This window comes from Scomber scombrus, chromosome 20 (assembly GCF_963691925.1).
Source record: "Scomber scombrus chromosome 20, fScoSco1.1, whole genome shotgun sequence".
Lineage (NCBI taxonomy): Eukaryota > Metazoa > Chordata > Actinopteri > Scombriformes > Scombridae > Scomber > Scomber scombrus.
The window spans coordinates 6,285,097-6,305,583 of record NC_084989.1 but is presented as its reverse complement, the minus strand read 5'-3'; the positions used below and the strand labels follow the sequence as shown (position 1 = coordinate 6,305,583).

Here is a 20,487-nt window from a genome sequence, read left to right as displayed (position 1 = left end):
TTCTCATTCATATTCCTAGCTGGGATGACACATTCATACTAATTTCTGAGGTAGTTTGACATAAATTGCCACCAGTTTTTCCACCAATATTTCCTCACAGATCTTTTTCTTTTGGCCCATTACAGACATTGATGTATTTAGAGGGGAATTTATAAGCAGTGACACCTGATGCATCAGCAACGATCATGCTGACTAATTATGCATTGAGGTGCCCAAGCATTGGGGAGCTCTCTGAGAAGGCAGCTAAATCTATCTTCTTTATGTGCGTAGACAGGCCCGCTCTCGACTGCAGAAAGCAGGCAGCCTCAGATGGCGTATCCTCGAATTCCTGCTCTTCTCAAACATTTCGCTTTCTAGTTCTTTTTTTTATGAGCGTATGAATATATTTACACTGGAGAATTCCACAGAGCGCTTTCCAAGAATCCCATCAACTTTGGTACCCCCATGGTGGGTGGAGGACCAAGAGGAGAAGCCCCTCCAGATAATCTAGATATTGCACAGGCCTCCTTTGAACTGCCGTGACAAATTCACCCCTCGTTATATATCCCACCCCCAACTCCACTCCCAGCCCCTTCTCGATGCAATTTTCCATTTGTGGCGCCTTGAAAAATATATTGAAGTGCCTCGCTGCTAGTTTTTTAATTTGCTGGAGATCTTGTCTCCGTTGATCTTCTCCCATTCCTGCTCCCCCACCGCTTCATTCACCACGCTCTGAAGCAAGATCTAGGGGTAATATACAGCCACCCCTCTTCCTCAGATTGATGCGTTAGTGGGTGCTAGAAGGCCAATAGGTCTTATTGTGTAGTGAGTGTATATGGACTCAAGTAGTCTTGTTTATAGCCTGGGTTGTGGCCCTTTTTTCTGGGTCCCCAGCTGGTTCCCGCTGCCCCCCCTTGGTTCCTGCAACCCCAATGGTGCATGTTTGAGATGCTGATGCTAGCACTGACCCACCCCCCCGGAGGGTCATAGAGAAAATTTACGAGGCTGTTTGTTTTGAGCCGGCCCGCTCTTCTCTTTGACCGGCCTAAGGGATTAAGCTAATTGCACGCACTGGACTTCTAAGATCTATATTTGTTCTTTTTTTGTCAGTTTTGTCATACGTTTCTTTCTTGACTAGCAGGGATGATGACATGTGCTGTTTTACAATGCATGTTTTAGCTGGCTTATATTTGGAAAGCATGAGGTGAATTAATTCAGAATTGCAGGTGTGTTTTATTTTTTCCTCTCAGTAGCATGCTGTGGTGTGTGTGTGTGTGTGTGTGTGTGTGTGTGTGTGTGTGTGTGTGTGTGTGTGTGTGTGTGTGTGTGTGTGTGTGTGTGTGTGTGTGTGTGTGTGTGTGTGTGTGTACGTTGTAGCTAAGAAACACACTTGCTTTCACACGTCTTTTGGGAAGCCTGTAAACCTGTAGGTGTAGTGGTGTATTTTGAACAGATGAAACCCAACAGATGGACTCAGTGTACATATGGAGCACTCTATCTGAAGCTCATAATTCCTACATACAACTGTTATGTGCTACTTCTGCAATTAAAGCCAATAAAAACTCATTGTATATTAAAATATATTAAATTGAAGAGAACGCTGTTTTTTATGAGCCTTTAAGTGTTGTCAGTTTCACTCAAAACAAAATCCAAGACATTTATTTAATGCAGCTTTGTTGTTTATTGACTATTATTAGGTCATTTCATTTTTTTTAATTTTGAACAACTCATATGCCATTTAAGCAACCTCATGCAAATATAAAGAGAACATTTATTTAGTAATGAACAGTAATAGAGAGACTTCATAATCACCCCACAAACCTAAAACCATAAGCCATCTCACACTCCAGCGAGCCACTTAATTGCCCACATCCACATAAAAGGCCCTAATGTTCGCTCCCTGCACTCCTGTCCACATAAAGCTATAGGAATCAAATGGAGTATAACTAATACAATTGATTTTGATCGGGCTGTACCAAGAACACGAGCGCCGAAGTCTCGCCAAGTGCAACTCAGGGGCATGCACCGGGGGGATCGGTGCATCCTTTATGAGCTGCTATTTATTGTGCTTTTAATGAAGCTTGATTGGCAGCGTGTCCTGGTGCCCATTATCATCAGAAGGATGTGCTCATTCTAATCTGCAATTATCGCCATAATTGCACCCAGAATCCTCCGGGCCCCAAATAAGCAATCACTTCCAGCGCTGGCGTGCCACCTGTAAGTGCTACTCAGGGAGGACACAAACAACGACAGGGTGACAGGTCCTCGTGTCAAGTGTCCATTTTCAAAATGTTTTCTGGCTTCGTCTGCCCTCGCTCCTCGTTTCATTTTCCAACTTCCTTCGTCCTGGCTGACATTGTTTCTTTCTTTTTTTTCTCTCACATGCTCTTGATTAGCCGTTCCCTTTTTTTCACTCAGAACACTCCTTCTACCTTTATCTCCCTTTTTTTTTGCTTCACTCACCCTATCCATCCCACTCCCTACATCCCCGAGCTCCCATCCCCTCCCAAGCACAAATTCTTAACCTTTGGTCACTTCCATCCCCGCGGTATGCATAAATGCAGGCCTATTATCAAGCTAGTTGTCTCATCATAATTATGCGTTTTGTCATGTGCTGCCTCTGTAGCTGGTGATAAAAGGAGAGCCTGATTAAGCTGAGGGAAGGCTATTGATTCCTATTGACAGGCCCCTCAAAGCTCTTTAATGAAGGGAATGTAAATGAGGGTTTTCCACAGTGTTTAATGACTGCGTACCATAAAAGGCCAACATTCTCCTGCAGTCTAAAAGGGACATGCATCACTCACAATGGTGCACGAGGGACACTTTCAGTTATAGGGATGTTATAGGGATGTTCAAGAAGAAAGAAGGGCGGGAAGAAAAAGCATGAAGGGACGTCAGCTAGGTATGCAAGAGGGAATCATGACTGTCAGATCAAGGGATCCTCGACACAATTTAGAGGGGTGTTAGGGTGGTCAAGTGAATCATCAAATATGAAAAAGCATCTGTAAGAAGATGCTAGTAATGTACCAGGTGTTTTTGAGCGAGGAGAGGGTGAGGTGATGGAAAATAAATCACCAGCTACAGTATCTGTATTTTAAACAGCTCATTTGTCTTACGCTATCTCTCTCTCTCTCTTTCTCCCAGCAGTCAGATGGCTCCCAGTAACCACGACCGGATACAGAGGCTGAGGCACGAGTTCCAGCAGGCCAGGCAGGAGGACGACGTTGATGATCATCAGCACACCTACAGTTTAGAGCAGTCCTGGGTGAGTGTCCGATACAGAGCCACGCTTCATCAGAGCAGCGCTGAGCTGCAAAGACCCACAAATGGTATAATACCTGAGACTTAACGCTCCGAGGGTAATACCCATTAATGCACCACTGGACGCTCACACTGGTCATCTCCAAAGCCACCAGATTCCTAATGGATTCCTGACACTCAGTTCAGTTATTATACTATTTCAGCAGAATCTTGTTTCTTTACTTGCAATGTGACCTGACTTCTGTATGTAGGCAACTCAGAAAATCTATATTTCAGTATTTCTTTTTTTAAGAGAAAATACCATTTGTCATGATGGTTATCACTATTACCCAATTTATGTGATTCAATCTGCATTGGATTGAGATGTTATAATACATTTGACTATTTCCAATTGATGTAAGTGATACAAATACATAAATATGATTTGTTCCCTCCAATCATTCCCAGGAGAATACATTTTATTATACATATCTTTAAGAGGTAAGAGAGAGTGCAGATTGTAATAAAGGAATAGTAATTCCTGCACTCAGGGACTAACAGTCATAATGATCAACTTGTGAAATGAATAAGTGATAAAACACAGTATAAATCCCAGCCCAAGATCAGTCCTAACTGGTTCTGTCTGTGCTTTAAAAGCATCATCCTGTTAGACAGTGAAACCTGGACCACAGCCAAACTGTCTGACTCGTGTCCTTAAAATTTTAGGCTTCAGTCTCAACTTCTGCCAAATTTCTTTGACTAATTTTTAATTTCTGGGGCCAACCTTTGACCTGGAACTAATTGCTTATTACACATCGTAGTCTGCGCTATTCCTGTCTTGGTAATATGACACACTCACGGCTGGAAGGAGGAGAGGAGACGAAGGAGGCAAACATTTGATGACAAGTGACAATTTAAGATTTTGAGGCAAAGTAAGGGGAGAGAGAGAAATTGAAGACAAAGAGAAATGCTGTTCATTTTCATTTCTCATTAGACTTGATTAAAAGGATTTTTAAATTAAAAAAAAAAATTAAATTAAAATTTGAGAAAAGTTTTCTTTAAGCCGTTCTCCTCTCCCATGATTGATCTGTAACGACAGTGGGATTTACTCATAATTGGAAAAATGTAATCAAGTTAATTCCTTTGTTAATTCAACCAGACTTGATGGATCTCATATTCCTCCTTTGCTATGCATGAAAAGTTTAGCTGAGCCTGGAGTTTAAGTACAGAAAGCTTGTGTGTGCCATGCCTTTTAACAGTTTCCATACAACCTGTCATATCACTGATGATCTTAACATGTGCTTAATTAGACATCAGACATCCTATTACTTTAAAATATGATCAAACTCTTAACAGGGACGGTTCAGAGGTCAAACATTTGTATAGTCTGTGGTGTAATAGCTCGAGACAGACGTGACCTTCCTGACCCAGTTGAAGAGAAAAGGCGACTAATTGTTGCGCCGAGTCGAGCAATTTTCGAAATTATGGGTCATAACATCAGACCTTGAAAGGTAAAATATTTGGCATCCAATTTTCCCAACAATTATCAGTGTCACTTTGTCAGTTGAACTTGTTTGGAGGGCTGGTGTGACGTGGCAGTGATCCTCTGCTGTTTTTCTTACCGTCTAAATGAGTTTGGGTTAGCCAGAACAGCACACTTCCCGTCGTGTTTTACAGATACAGAGGAAGGCTGGCTTTATTTGCTCTGGATTTGCTTCACTGTTAGTCCAACTGATTGTTGAAAAAAAGAATAAAAACCCAGTGAAAGCGGTCATCTTTCTCCGCTTGTTTTCTCAGTGTCTCTCCTTCTTCCCGTCCCTCGCTGTCAAAACGAGACGCTAACTGTTTGTTCAGCGCTAAGCGGCCTCCGTCTTTCTCTTTAAGACTCAGAGCTCCTAATTGCTTGTGATTGTTGACATTGTTGAGCATATCCCCGCTACTCCACCGGTAATAAGATACAGGGCCAGCCCTCGAGTATTGAAGTCTATTTTATTAGTCGTCTTTCATGTTATTTTAGTCCTGCGTAGAAGGATTCACAATGGCAGAGCTTGTTAGGAAAGATACAGGCGTACCCATGTTATGTGCTGACACTGATTAGAAGAACTCAAGGGAAATGCTGTCTTAGTGTCATCTAAAAGCAAAATGGCTCTATTTGAGGTGTATGGGGCAAGCAGTTTGATATGGAACAAAAGAGGGGGGAACTGTGCAAGGAGAAGAAAGAGGGACAAATGCGTCGAGACACATTTGTCATTGGATTTGTTTGTGAAAAGAAGAAAAGAGAAAAGTCTTCAAAGATATTCATGAACAAGCTGGGCCCAGAGGTATAAAAAAAAATACACCAAAGCAACAAAGTCTTTACTGTTTATTTTTAGTCTGATTATGAAACAGAAAAGTCGACACAACTTTCAGAAAATTGACCTGAACTAGTTGCATTCCACAGCGAGTAGGTGGAAGCATGACGTCAACAGCACTTTCAGAAAAGATTTTGACCCGCGCTGAAAAACATAACCTTGTGACTGCACTGCATTCCAGCCTATTAAGACAACTTTATGTGCAGAAATGGATATATTTGTTCTCTTTTACAGTTGATTTTCTCTCCGTGTCATTGCTGAATGTTGTCCACTGTGATGAAAGCCAAACCTCTGCAACCTCTGCTTTTTTTTTTTTTTTTTTTTGTAAATCAAAACAGGCAGCGAATAGAAGCGGGAAAAGGCACAGCGATGCTTGAGAAGGCAGTTAAATGCCTGCCACATCAAAGTCTGCAGAGCTGCACTTTGATGCACGTTGTCCCTGAGTACTCAAGGTTGCATCGTAATGGCTTCCACACAGATTCTACACGCCAGAACAGAGGCAGCTGCTGTGTAGCTCCTCAGAGTGTGATATAATATTTATACAATAAACTGTTTAAAATAAACAGTATCACCTGAGATTTACTCAATCACATATCCTGATGGCCTTCTAGTAGCTGTTGAGATGCTCTCCATTATATCACATGATCTTCATCAGCAGATGGACTCCATCTGCTGATGAACCTAGAACCTAGGGTTCATGGATATGTAGATGTTAACATTTTTTTCTCTTTTTTAGCACTTTAAGGCAAATTTATTTGTATAAAACATTTAAAGAACAAAGCAATTCAAGGTGCTTTACATAAAATATAAAATGCATAAAGACATAATATAAAAGCAACACATGACGTGATAAAAAAGATACATTTAAATATGATTAAAAGTGTTAAATTGGAAATAGAATGAGAGATAAAAACAGGAGAATAAAAAGCTACAGTGCAGTATGAGATATTAATAAAAAAAGCAGTCGCAAACAGAAAAGTCTTCAGCCGTGATTTAAAAGAACCGAAAGTTGGAACAGACCCGCAGTCTTCTGGGAGTCTTCTGGGACTTCTTGTCCATGTTGGCTTAAAAGTTGAGTTTCAAAGCTAATTCCTGACCTTGCAAAAGATGAAAAAAACAGTCTTACCTCATTCTGTATCTTTTCTGGATATCCAATCATATTGCATGATGCAGCCAACACAGTTGTAATGGAAATGTTAATGTTCAAATTTCCAAATATATGACATGATGCTCCAGAGCAGCTGCTAAATAGACCTAAAGTTCATATCGCTACACTGTATGTAAACACATGTATTCATTTTGTCTGTGATCACCTTCTATGATCACATGTCAAACCAACCGTCCAGCTGTATGACCAGCACTGCATCTTCTTCTACTCATTCCCTCTTTAGAGGTGTTTCACTTCTAGGATAGAAATGTCAAAGAAAATGATGGTCATAATGAGGAACAGGTAGAGAAAGAGCACATGGGGCAACAGGAGGTGTGAGGCTCCCTCTCTGTGGGTCTGACCCTGGCTTGTCTCTGGGGGTGTTTGAGACCGAGTTCAGGTATGTCTACTGCGAGCCTGCGTAATGACAACGCTGAGGTCAGTCCTCGAACCCCGGCTCCTCCTTAATGGAATAATGACCAGGACATGAGAAGCCCTGTCTATCACGTAGCCCCCAAGCCAACACTTACAATTAGAGCTGGCATGTTTTCTCTCCCTCCCTCCCTGCTGCTCTGCTAGAGGGGATTTCCAGATGTTCATCATAAAGCGCTATGTATTTTCCAAAGAGTTGCCTTTTTCTCTCTCTTTCTCTCTCTCTCACTCTCTGTCTGCGGCAATAAAATCAATTTGTGCTGTTGGGCTGGAGCTCCAATGAGCATGACCACACAGAGGAGCGTGAGCGCCATGCTGATACTCTGGATCAAACGCACCAACAGCAGCTTGTAAAGCCCACATTTATGTGAATTCTTTTGATTTTATTATCATGCTATCTGCCGCTACCAGGACACGTGTGTCTGTAACCATTTGTTATGTTTATGCAAACTCGGGCTACTCTCAGTATGCTGCTCTCATTTCGGGGAGTGCTAAAATTACGTACAGCTAACTCTTTCCTATGTGATCATGTGAAGAATAAGCCTCTTTTAGCTGCAGTCACTTGACTTTTCCAGGAGCTAAGGGTCAGAGTTAAAGACAACACAGCTCTGTGCCATGACAGTGGAGAAGAAGCCCCCCGGCTGCTACCAAGCAGAGCTGTACATTCACTTCTGTAGCAGCACTGAGATAAACATTTCAATTATAGTATGATTAGTAAGGATTATAATTAATTCCCTTTGATAATATTTGCATATACTTGCATGTTAAAGACTGAAACACATACACACATTCTCAGAAACACTGTGACATAGCAAATATTTTGCAATTTTAAAACTGAAGGCAACCTCGAAGAAGAGAACTGCAACATAGAAAGCAGCAGGGAAATGCTTTAGCCACTAATGATTATATCTATAAAACTCAGAGAGCTGAGAGGTTTCTCTTTCTGATGCATCTCAGACTTGTGGACTACTGGATACTTGAGTCCTCTTGCTACTATTACATCAGTTATGTAGATTATAATCTTCTTCAAGCTTTCTCTCAACTGTGTTAGTGCTAGTTGTCATGGCTGCATGGGTCATGTCAAGACAAATGAATGTTTAAAGCATACTTAAAACAGCAGCAGTTTGACCAAAGTGCTGAACAATCAAAAACATAAAAGCAACACAGCAAAAAATACAAAAATTAGTGTAGTAGACGAAAATCTAAGTTAGTCTTATACTGAGTTAAAAGCCAAAGAATAAAAAAACATTTAAAAACAGGCAGTGAGTGACAGCAGAGGCAACTCATTTCAGAGTTTGGGGGCCCGAACTGAAAAGGCCCAGTCTCCCCCGCTCTGTGCTTCAACTTTGATCCTGGCACAACTAGAAGCAACTGATCAGCAGACCTGAGTGTCCTTGATGGTACATGTAGTTGTAAAGATCAGAGAGATAAGTTGGACCCCATTTAGTGGTTTGTAGGCAAAGAGTCACATTTTAAAATCAATCCTAAAACATACAGGGAGCCAGTGAAGGGAGGCCAGCATGGGGGGAGATGTGCTCTTTCTTGCCTGAAAGCTAGGCCTGGCTTACACCAACATAAATGGCGTTACAGTAGTCAAGCCGGGACAAGATAAAAGCATGTAGAACTCTTTCTAAAATCATTAAAAGACAGACAGGATCATGCTCTTCACTGTTGTGCAAGCAGCAAGTATGTTTATCGCTCGCATGATTAAGACTTCACTACATATTTGAAAGAACACCACACAATTACCACACAAACACAAACTTCAACCTCAAACACTCTGAGTTGTGGGTGCGAGATGGATTTTTTTCATAGAGAGCACAATGTTGTTGCTCTGTTCAGCCTTGCAGCCAAATCACAGATAAAACACACATCTGCACTCACGACTGTGCACAGATGTTCTCATGCCTACACATCCAGCGTTTTTACTGAGCTGAATTCACTTAGAAACCATATCTGTTCAAAGATAAGATAGAGAACAGAGGGGGAGGTGGGGGATGGTGGAGAGGAGAACAAAACGATTACACTTCTCTTATGTAGGCGTGATAATATTTCTCAGCACTATTACCCCACACGGATATCCGCACTGCAGAAAAAATGCCAAGACTTAGTTCTGCTTTGCGTGCGTGCCGTGGAGTCCTTAAGCAATACTGAGATAACCAACCGGCCCTCCCATCCACCATGATTTCCAGGCCCAGGCACCGGAGGAAAACAGCAGACCACACTGCCTGTTCTCAGATGGATTCTCCGCCTGGAGCTACGCACCCCGGCGACCACAAATGAACCAAGCTTGTTTATAATAAATTGGCGGAATTGGGTCGGCGCAAAGACCAACTCTGCTTTTTTTTTTGTCAGGAAGTGGTGTTTCACTGCCATTCTCTCACTTTCTTCTCGTTCTGTCTGCCCATTAGCAGCTCAAATGATTTCCATATGTCTGTTTGTGTACAAGCTTCCCTCTCTCTACAAACTGTTCCCCTATGTGGTCTACGAACATAGCATCATGAGTTGCGTGGGCGCTGAAGCCACATGTTATTGCTGACCCATCGCAGCAACATGCTTTGAAATATCCAAAAAGGTCCATGACCAGCTCTGAACCCAGAAATATTACACCTCGGCTTGTCTTGCTTGCGTTTTGAACTTTTTGCAAGAGTTCCCTTTCCAGCTGTTTTCCTAGTTCCAGATTTTTTTTGATGGCTGCAAATAATTTTCATAATTACGCCCCCCCTTTCCACCTCCCTCTCTCCAACTCACTGTCTGTGAACGCACTCATGTTTAAACAGGTGGAGAAGTCATTTTTTCTCCTCCTCCTGCTCCTCCATACTTGGTCTGACACTTTGTCTAACACCACCAAGGAAGCGAGGGAGAGATAAAAGCGTGCCGTATCGACATCATTTTTCACATTATTGGATAAAAACGAACACGGACGTCTCTTTGATTCGATTTCCACAAATGTCATGTTTTATATGGCATTGTTTTCCAGGCCTAACATGGAATAATCTGATTCTCCTTCCCTGCCTAATGCCATTACACTGACTGATTTTCTCTCCTGGCTATTTCTCATGCATTTCTGTTGGCATGGCGTCATCCACCTTAAAAACCCTTCAGTTTTTTTAGAAACCGAAGCGTCGAGCACCTCCGGATTCCTCGCCGCTTCCTTTCAGATCGCATTAAAAAGTCGTCAGTGTGCGTGACTAATTATTTTCTCACCACCGCAGTCAAATAATTTCTCCTCTTTCCGTACAGTTCATCTGATACTCGTTTATACGCTCTACACTGTCTAACTCTGAGTAGGGGAAGTGGGGAAGGGGGGGAAATGTGTTGTTGCAGCGAAACCTGAAACATATGAGTCCAATTCAGTTCACCCACGTGGAAAACTGTTATGTTTTTAGGACTGGGAGAGCTTGAGAAAGGACACGGTATTGACGCTGAGTGAAACATAATTGTGCTGTTATTGCAGCTGACCAAGTGAAGAGGAAAGCAGCCATTTCAAGAACACAAGATGGTTCCAAGTTGATGTTTTTGCTGACAGCCTTTCCATCCACCGACGCACCTTTACCCCCCCATCAATCCATCCTGTCACTCACAGTCCTCACCCTTCCATTCACCACCAACTTCCCCTATGAACACCAACTTCTAGAAAATCTCTCTAAACTGTCAAACACTGATTATTTAAAGATTCTTGTAAAGTTTGTTTTTGATTTGGCTAGCTGGTTAAACAGTACAAATAATTTCCATCTTAAAAATGTCTAATCACAAACCTACCTGCTTAACAAAATCACCATCCGAGCCTTATGAAAAGTGACACTTGGTCAAGCCGCGCTCGCGACACCTCAGCTCGTCTCCGTTTAATTAGCTTGTCATGTTCTTTCATCAGCCAGCTCGTTAGCAGTGGGCCTGGTGTTGAGGGAGATGATATCTCCATGTCAACCCCTCTGATGATCAGACAACACACACACACACACATAAACACTGGCGCAGGTTCCCGCTGTGTCTTCAAGTCACGTGCAAATCTGTGAAATGAAGCTTACACAACACTGATCTATATCTTATGTCTTCAACACACTGGTGGTACTTTGTTCACAGATATACAACACGTTATAAAACTGCAGTTCGATTTTCTATTTTTAACACACAACAACATTCTGATGCACACAAACTGGTGCAGTGTGTTTATAGGAAAAAAAAGATGGAAAATAGAGTTGCTAGCTTGTGCTATGATACAGCTGAACAGACAAATACAGCTCCATCGGCATAAAGTCATTAACAGTAAGTGGCTAGTACACAGTTTGATTGTAATGAGAAATACATTCAAAATCCTGCTTCAGGCCAAAGTCTTTGAAATATACTGTAAATCAAATGAGAGCAAATCACAAGTCATAACCACATGATCTAAAACTGCACAGTGTTTTCAGCTATATTAAATTATTATAATGTTTTTGTCTGTCACAATAATTACGTTATCGACTTATCATACAAAAATGTAATTATCAACATCATCATGTCTATATATGGATGTATATAGACATGATATAGACAAAAAAATGATCAAGGCCATGTCCATGTATCATATTATGATTCCTTGATCATTTTTTTGCTCAATACTGCCACACTTCACATTTATCTATCTTTTATTTATTTTTTTTTTGAATATATTATTATATAGCATTATCATGCTATTATATTATCATTATATCAGTGGATTAAAATGATCTTCAAATGACAATAATATCGTTTATCGCGATTATTTCTGAAACAATATATCGTCCAATAAAAGTGGTTATCGTTATAGACCTATTTGTTACATCATCAGCATAGTTATCCAAGCCATCTTACACACTTTTTGGCTGTATAGAAAAATCAAAGCATAAAACAATCCCTTTAACACAATCATCAGGGGACTTTTTGCCCACTGGCACAGGTGCGTTTTCATTTGCATTGCAATCATGGAATCACACCCACTAACTACCTGTTCCCCGAGGACAGCCCAACACACAGCAGGCATCACACTGTCATCCTACCTGCTGTGCTGAGGGAATTATAATCCATCATCTGAGTGTGTGTACGTGTGCGTATATGAGTGTGTACATTTTCTCTGCTTTGGTTCGCAGGTAAATTCTATGTCCCAAGACAGAAAAACATCCACCATTTCTGTGCTGTGTGTATTGACTGGTGTCATTTGATGAACGTTACAGGCCAACAACGGGACGGAGACAGCGAGCGGACGCCATTCGGTAACGGTGGAGGCTCAGGTCCAGAAACAGCAGCAAGACGACAGAGACGGTTTCCAACAAGCACAGAGACAGTACAGCTCCCTTCCACGGTGAGACACTCCTCCACTTCCTATCCTTTTTTTTTGTATTCCGTCTGTCTGCCTCGTCTGTTTGTGCCCGCGCCTCTCCGTGACTTATCACGTTCTCCCTGCCCTTTCTCAACCTCTTCATTTGACTTTTCTTTTTTTTTTTCGATTTCCATCAATTTCCTCTCCTCATATTTGTGCCTTTGCTCCTTTTTCTTCAGCGTATCTCTTCTGGCTTCCGCTCAAAGTCAATCACCACAAAGACACTTTTAAATCATCTCCAGACATTTAAATGATTCTTAGCAAAAAAACTCTTTGAATGAAATCATTTAATGTGATCGCTTCGAATTATTTGACTGATATTCAACTTCATTAAGTCAATATTGACCCCGAAGAAGTGGTGACTTTGCCACAGACATCACTCCGGCTCTCCAAAAGCTCTCATATCGTGTTTTTAAAAGGAATCCTCTCTCTCTCTTTCTCTTTTGCCGATCTCTCGGCTCGAGTTCAGAGCTACAACCTCTTCATCTTCTCCTTCCTCCTGTTTCGATCTTTTTGCATATTTGTCAAAGAGACGCCAATAAAGCTTACCATATCTTACATCTCGAGGCCTCTGGGGGGTGAGGAGAGTTCAGTATCAGTATTTGCATTTCCTGCCATCTCTCCGTGAAGTATCTTTACCAATCCCTCTGAAGCGCTCTAATCTCACTGTCGTCACTGCAAATTGCTGCTGGAAAAATTGCCACATTTGAAGCTTTTACAACCTGAAAGAGAGACGCTCTATTTCTACAATTTGAGTGACACGCGGATTTAAAATGAGTAACAATAAACGTTATTCCCTCCTGTTAAATATTTCCACTCTGAAAACAATCCGGTGTGAGTTTTTCATCTTATTAAATGTACATTATGTTCTCAAATGTTGGGAGGGGAAGTTGGAGTGAAGTCTTGATTTATTTAAGTTTAGCTTCTTTGCCAATTTAAACAGCGACAGAGCACTTAATGTGTGTAAGTACATGTGTGTGTGTGTGGTCTTGTTCATTTTCTTGGCCGGTGTAACTCTTGCTCTCTTGCGATTTCGGCCTCTCTCTTTCTCTCAGCACAAACAGCAATCATTTCTTCATAGCCATCCTCCTTTTTTTTCCTCCGCCGTCTCCGAACAGTCACAGTCGGGTCGATTAAAACATGTTCCTGTCTCTCGCTATGGATTTGTGGTACACGTGGACGCATAATCAATGCGGTCTGTATAAACCAGGGCCGATCTATGGATTCCCTTTCATAGGTGTTATCTGTCGGCATCTCATGTGATGTGACAGTTGCCTCCGAGCTTGGCCGGAGTTGCTTCTCTTGGGAAAAGTTGGTCCGCGAGGCCCAAAAAAAAAAAAAAAGCAGAGGCGGGGACGGCCTTTGATATGCATTCCACTCATAATCTCATAGCGTCTTTTTTGCAAACAGTCGCATGAGCTCAGGCTTGACGTTTGACCCCGGCTAAGTCTTTTTTAGAGCTTGTGTCTCGCCACGGCTCCTCATTAAAGAGCTAAAGTCTTACATCCCCCAGATTAATAACCACAATTCCCTCTAACTCCAACCACCTCTCTTTTGGAAGCCCCTTCATCATTTTCCTTCTCTTCCAAAAAAACAGGAAGCCCTGAGCAGCCATCCGTTCAGCAAAAAAAGGGGATATTCCCCCTCAATAAAAAAAAAAAAACTTCTCAAAGAGCTTCCAGAAGAAGCCATGGTAGCTGGTTATCTGATGACGGCCAGGCTAAGCTCACTGTCTGGGATGTGAGGATTGGTGGAGCGCTAATGAAGGCTTGTTTTTCGGAGCGGGATTAGCAGTGACAGGCAGTGGAGGGTGAGAGGGGGGGGGGGCGAGTGTGTTAGCAGGAAAGACAGACCGCTGATTAGCCCCGAAAGAGACACACACACACACACACACACACACGCACACACACACACACACACACACACACACACACACACATGAATGCAGTCCAGATAAGGTTCTTAACAGTGGCCTGAGTGAAGCACCAGTAGCTCGCCCATCTACTCATGCAGCTCTCACATTCCTCAGCCAAAACAACATAGTTCCACACCATAAAGAAAACATTATTCCAGGTTTGTAGACAATTTATTTGTACAATATAGCAAAGATTGTTCCTCTGCACGTTGCATGCATTTTGTTTTTTTTTCCTCCAATCGTGTGTGTGTGTGTGTGTGTATGTGTGTCTGAGCTTTCTCTTCCTTCTCATAAACTCTGATTCTTCCCAGCTGTTTTAAAGAAACACACAGCGGCCACAAATTTTTCCTCCGCGAGCCAACTTCCTGGCTTTGTTTGTTATGTTCTGTCATTCTAAATTTACCCCACTCTTTTTTGGCATGATGTATTTTTCCCATCCCCTCCCTCCGTAAATGTAACTAATCTACTTTGTGACATATTCTGGCTCAGGAGTAAGAGGTGATAAGAGAACTAGTTCCCCTGGCGCATCAATCACCAAATACATTCCTGTGGAACAATGCCATCTTTGCTCTCTCTACTCACCCCCCCCCCCCCCCCCCCCCCCCCCCCCCCCTCTCCCACCCACAAACTCTCCCCTATCTGCTTTAGAAAACTAAAAAAGGTGATTGTGGAGACGCGGATGGGCCCGCCTCATGCAACAGGCATCCCGGGTTTCCAAACAAGCCCGGCTCCCTCGCGAGCGGTCCTGGCTCCTCCGTAAGCCAAGCCGGTGGTGTAAATGCGTGGCGGCTCGCCCAGACAGCAAAACCCAGATACGGAGCATGTGGTGGGGGTTCTCTCTGCAGTCTGTCCCTACATCTGCTCCCGACGCCAATTACTACTCGTATTTACACACGAGCTAACACGGCATGCACACGCACAAGATAATGTGCTTGTGGTGTGCGAGTACATCACATAGAAAATGAGTTCACACATGTCCGCGCGTGCATACATGTAAAGGAAAAAGCTTACACGTACTCACATTTCGGCGCCATGTGCCTCCTCAGCTCTTCCCCTCCCCTTAGACAGTCTTGACCACAAGGGTTTCAATTAGCAGAGCTGGAATGGTCGGAGTCGCATTAGAATTACTTGGAAAAAATTATACACAAAGATAGTGATATAAAAAATATGTTAAACACGTTAGAGTGTGAATAAAATGGCAAGAAATAGTAATACAATGAAAATGCTCTAATATTACATTACCATGCAATTACTGTACGACCCTCACATTTAAATACCTGTTGATATCACCACAGCAACGCCAGGCACGTACGATCAAAACATGTCAAGCTTTTATTATATTCCCCATAATAACCTTGTTAATTGTTTTCATACATTGTGTGATAAAGTGTGACAGTAGGTCTTGCTGGGATTTATAAAACCAGAATTATATCCATGTTATTGAATAGGAGAGTCACATACTGCTAGGATCCTCCTTTGTTTGAGTTTGGATGGTTGGTTTTATTTTGAAATAGTTTCTTCTTGTGTGTGTTTCTATTATCTTTACTTCCTGTGTTTTCCCCTCTTAGGTTGATTACCCCATGTGTTTCACCTGTGTCTTATTTCACTCACCTGTGTGCTGTTTGGATTTGAGTTCAGCTTTCTGTCTGCTCTGCCTGCGTAGGTCTTCGTTTGTCTCCGTGTTTCAGCTCTTTTTTTGGGGGGAGGGGGGTTTGCCACCACATCCTGAATAAAGGATTTGGTGTGTGTGGTTTCCTGCTTTGCTCTTTACATTAGGCCCACCTGCTACACAAGGGGTATTCAATTAAAAATCACTGAGGTCCAATTTGTAGCATTGTAGCAACAGCTGTGTCTAGTGTGTAGATTGTAGACTGTCAAATAAATACAGTTCAATTCATTTATTAGTATTTACACTGAACTGAACTCTATCAAATAAAGATGGCAGTTTAAAATAAAGTGTATTACAGAAAGTTTTTGATTGTGCTTCATATATAAAGTGCTTAGTTTGAGAAAAAATATAATTTTTACTTTAAATTTAACTTAATCCATAAACTTTTTTCTCCGTGTGTATCTCACTGACAGTCGAGTGTCTCAGCATGTCCAAATGCACGGATTTGATTGGCTGATAAGCATCACGTAAGAAGATTGGCTATGCACAGTGGTCTATGAGTTTCCGATGGCCACTCCACTTTTACCATAATAGCTGGAGAAGCTGCACCCCGTCAAAATAGAAACGCTCAGACAAAATTTAGCAGTCCTCAATATTTCATCATATAGGACGGCGTCTGGGTCCGGATCAGCAGTTGTGACAAGGAGACTGTTCATTCATTCATACACAGCAGTGATCGCAGTGAGCAGAAGGTTAGCAGTGAAGATGACTGTGTTAGAGTCTGTCTTTAACTTCCTCTACATTTTCTTCACCATCAACAATCTCCTCCGCCTGAGACTTTAAGAAAACACAAGCAGCCAGTCACAATTCTTGCGGTCCCCATGTGTCAACTTTATAACCGCTGCAGCCTTGACGGGCTTTGTTACTTCTGACAAGTCATTTTCCATCCGTCAAGTAACATTTCAGCACCAACAGAATAAAAAAAATCAGATCCATTTACCTTATTTTAAGTTCCTAGTTTTAAAAAAAACCCAACAGTTTGTCAGAAACACGAGCACTTTGAGCATTAAGTAGTCCTATTCTGTCTTTTGTTCTTCTCAGCCTCTCTGGAACGAGAGCCGGCCAGATAAGAAACGCAGGCGCTCGGGCCTAAAAGCATGCCGGCGCTCCTGTTTCCCTCTGCAACAGCCTTGTGCGCTGTGAACTGAGAAGCCTTTTAAAGCACACAGCGGGTCAGTGAGGTGTGAATGGGAATTCTCTTAGCACCCCTGACGCAAAAGACACTGTCACAAGTCTTCCATCACACGTCCGCCTTAATGGATCCTAATAATGGAAGAGCAGACTTAACACTTTAGCCAAAAGACCTGGCAGTTCCCGATGACGGCTTTTCCAAGGCCAATTTCTGGAAAGGGGGAGTGTGTGTGTGTGTTTTGTTTTGTTTTTTTGTATGAGGGATAATGTGCGTCTGTATAGGCCGTCCTGTCAGTGTCTGGAGGGGCAAGGAGGACCGAGGACAAGTAGAAGGCGGTTAACGCCGTGAGGCCTGCCATTACCTCGTCTGTGCTGTAAGTGCACCCGTCTGCAACCCCCCCCCCAACGCCTGAAAACACAAGTTAAATGGATGAAAGCAGCTATTTTTCTCAAGGAGGTTTTAACATTTGTGTTTGTTTACAATGTGGAACTAATAGTGCTGTGGGCTGTTTTCAGGCTTCCTCCATTTGTTTCCTGTCTCTTTCATGTCTCAGTCTTTATATCTCAGAATTCAGTGTAATCATGCAGCAGGCTATGACACGTCCCTTCTTTCCCTTCCACTCTCGTCGCTTTCAGTATTTTAGCTCGACGCCGCCGCTACCACTACCACCACGTCCCCTTTTTCATCTGACAAAATGTGAAAATGGCCACACTCTCTGCTGAAGTGCAGTTTCTTTTGAATCCACCTTCAATAGTGCTGACCCAAGGGCCGCCGCAGAAGAAAGCAATCTTTTCTGAGCCGAGTTAACTGCTATTCTCTCCTTTTTCTCTTTAGATTAGGCTCCCTTTTTTTTTTCTTAAGGTGACTCAACAGCACGATTGACCTCTTTGCCTGTCTCTGTGTGTTTAGGCAACCTCGCAAGAACCCCAGCACGGCTTCAGAAGACTCATGGGACAAGGTGTATCTGCCAGGAGAGAGCTTCCAGGCTCCTAAGGAAAACCCTCGCCATTCCGGAAGCCAAGGATCAAGAAACGGCTACTTGGGAACGTCCAGCTTTAACGCCCGTGTCCTCTTAGAGACTCAGGAGCTGCTCAGGCAGGAGCAGAGGCGCAGAGAGCAGGAGGCCAACAAGGGAAGACCGCTCCCTACAATCGAAACCCCAAGCAGCAGCAGCAGCACCTCCAACGCCACTTACGACCACACTCAGGCTCCGAGCTCCGCCCCTGTTCAGCCCCCACCTCAAACCAAGGGCCCCTACAGACAGGACGTACCCCCGTCTCCTTCCCAGCTTGCCAAGCTGAGCCGGCTTCACGGTTCAGAGAAAGGGAGGCTGTTTTACTCCTGAGAGAGTGACGAGGAGCTGGAGAGAGGATTTCTGTTGGAGATTAACAGGGAAATACATAAAGAAAGTCTGTTTTTTTAAGAAAATGCTGAGATACAAAGATTTTTATGGGATTTGTTGATATAAAATGTTAATATTTAAAAAGAAAAAAAGATTTTTAACGATATGAATCATGATCCTTTTTTTTTTTACCCTTATCAAAAAAAGGAAAGGTTTGAGATGTTTATTATTTAGCATCTATGTGTATAAGTGCCTTCTATTCTATTGATTGTTCTCATATTATAAGCAGCAACCCACCTTTTTTTTGTTTTTTCAATCCTGATGTGCAGCTCTGACCCCTCCGTCTGACACATTCCACACAGCCGACATCACAGCAGAAGGCCAAACATTTTCAGGCTGCTGCTGCATCATCGACACATCTGCCAGAGTCTGACCTAAACATCATGAGCCCGAGCACAAGACACGACCCACGCATGTTTTTTTTGGGAGAATTTTGCTATTCGTTGGGACTTTGTCAAGCACTATGTGTTCATATGAGTGTGTGTGTGTATGTGTGAGAGCATGCAGGAGAGTGTGGAGGTTAAGCAGCTTGTGTGAACTGTGGAGTCAGAGCTCGGGGGTTTTTGGGCCTGACCGCTCGCCCCCCCCCCCTTCCTTTCTTTCAGTTCAGAGAAGCATCCCTTTCAGTTCCAGATCCTCAGAGTGTGCATCATCCTTCCCAAACCCTCTCTTGTATTCAATATGATAATCCTAAATTCTCTCTTCCCCTCTGCTGGCTGCTTTATCTGCATTTTTTCCTCTCTCTCTCTCTGTCTTCTCTCTCTCTCTCTCTCTCTCTCTCTCTCTCTCTCTCTCTCTCTCTCTCTCTCTCTCTCTCTCTCTCTCTCTCTCTCTCTCTCTCTCTCTCTTTCTCTCTCCACATTGTCACCCTCACCATACAGCATACGGCTCACTCTATGGAGCAAAACAGCTTTAGATCTCCTTTGTTCCTGCCCTGTCCCGCCCATCAGGGGAATCCAGCAATATAAACGGGGTCAGGTCTGGGTTATTAATTATTGTACCTCATTAAAAATGAATGGATTTCTTTGTGTGTGTGTATGTTTGTTGTCATGTGTGGCGTAGAGGAGGAGGAAGCAACACCGACCTTGCCGGCGAGGCTCTGGCCCCGGCCCCGGCCTCGCCTACAGTGATTTGGCTGCAAGCGAAGCCCACTGGCCCCTAGGTGCCTGAGCTGCTCCTTTGCTGAATATTTCATCAGGGTGGTTACATGGGGAAGTGTATCAGGCTCTGCAGTGGGTGGCCTCAGTGTGGGACTGCCTATCCATCCCATACAATAGAGCTGATTTTGTTTTCCTCTGATGATTATGTCCATTGATAGAAAACCACTCTGGAGCTGTTCAATCAATAATTAGTGGTGCATTTTTTAAAAGTGTGTATGTGGGCGTGTGTGTGTGTGTTCTACTTCCATCCTCATGAGAAGGAGAGTTTGAAATGAGAGTAAGGGGCTTTTCTTTGCAACGGAAGGCCTTTTTTAAAGGGCAAGTGGAGGAGTAGTCTAGATTTTAGGGTTAAATGAGTTCATTTGAGGCAAAGTGTTAATGAAACATGATGCACACTCGCTTTATGACTGAGATACTGTGTTTATCCGTCTAGTGAATGTACTGTAAGGCAACACTTAGCTTAGCACAAAGAATAAAATAGAACAAAATGTCAAACTATTCCTTTAAGGTTCAAATTTGTTAAAGGAGAGGAGGAACTAACACATTAACAACATGAAATAACTTTGTGTGTTACTTTATCTGATTTTTACACTTGTTCATAGCTTGAATGAAACATACCTTATATCATATATCACAGTTAATCTTCCAATGTTGTAAACAAGCAGAGGTCTGTACTAATGAATGATGTTTTCTTCCATCTCAGCATCCAGGGAATTTATTAT

At 42.7% G+C, this 20,487-nt stretch overlaps 1 protein-coding gene across 2 annotated transcripts in view; it reads left to right on the top strand.

The window, feature by feature from the left end:
- Positions 1-19,355, top strand: part of LOC134002407 (partitioning defective 3 homolog) — a 348,507-nt gene extending 329,152 nt beyond the window's left edge. For both annotated transcript variants that reach the window (XM_062441750.1, XM_062441749.1), the window contains exons 22-24: positions 3,124-3,244; positions 12,342-12,469; positions 18,113-19,355. In XM_062441750.1, coding sequence (XP_062297734.1) covers positions 3,124-3,244; positions 12,342-12,469; positions 18,113-18,548 — 685 coding nt within the window. In that variant the 3' untranslated portion in view covers positions 18,549-19,355. The remainder of the gene's footprint in view (positions 1-3,123; positions 3,245-12,341; positions 12,470-18,112) is intronic.
- Positions 19,356-20,487: the final 1,132 nt, after the last annotated feature.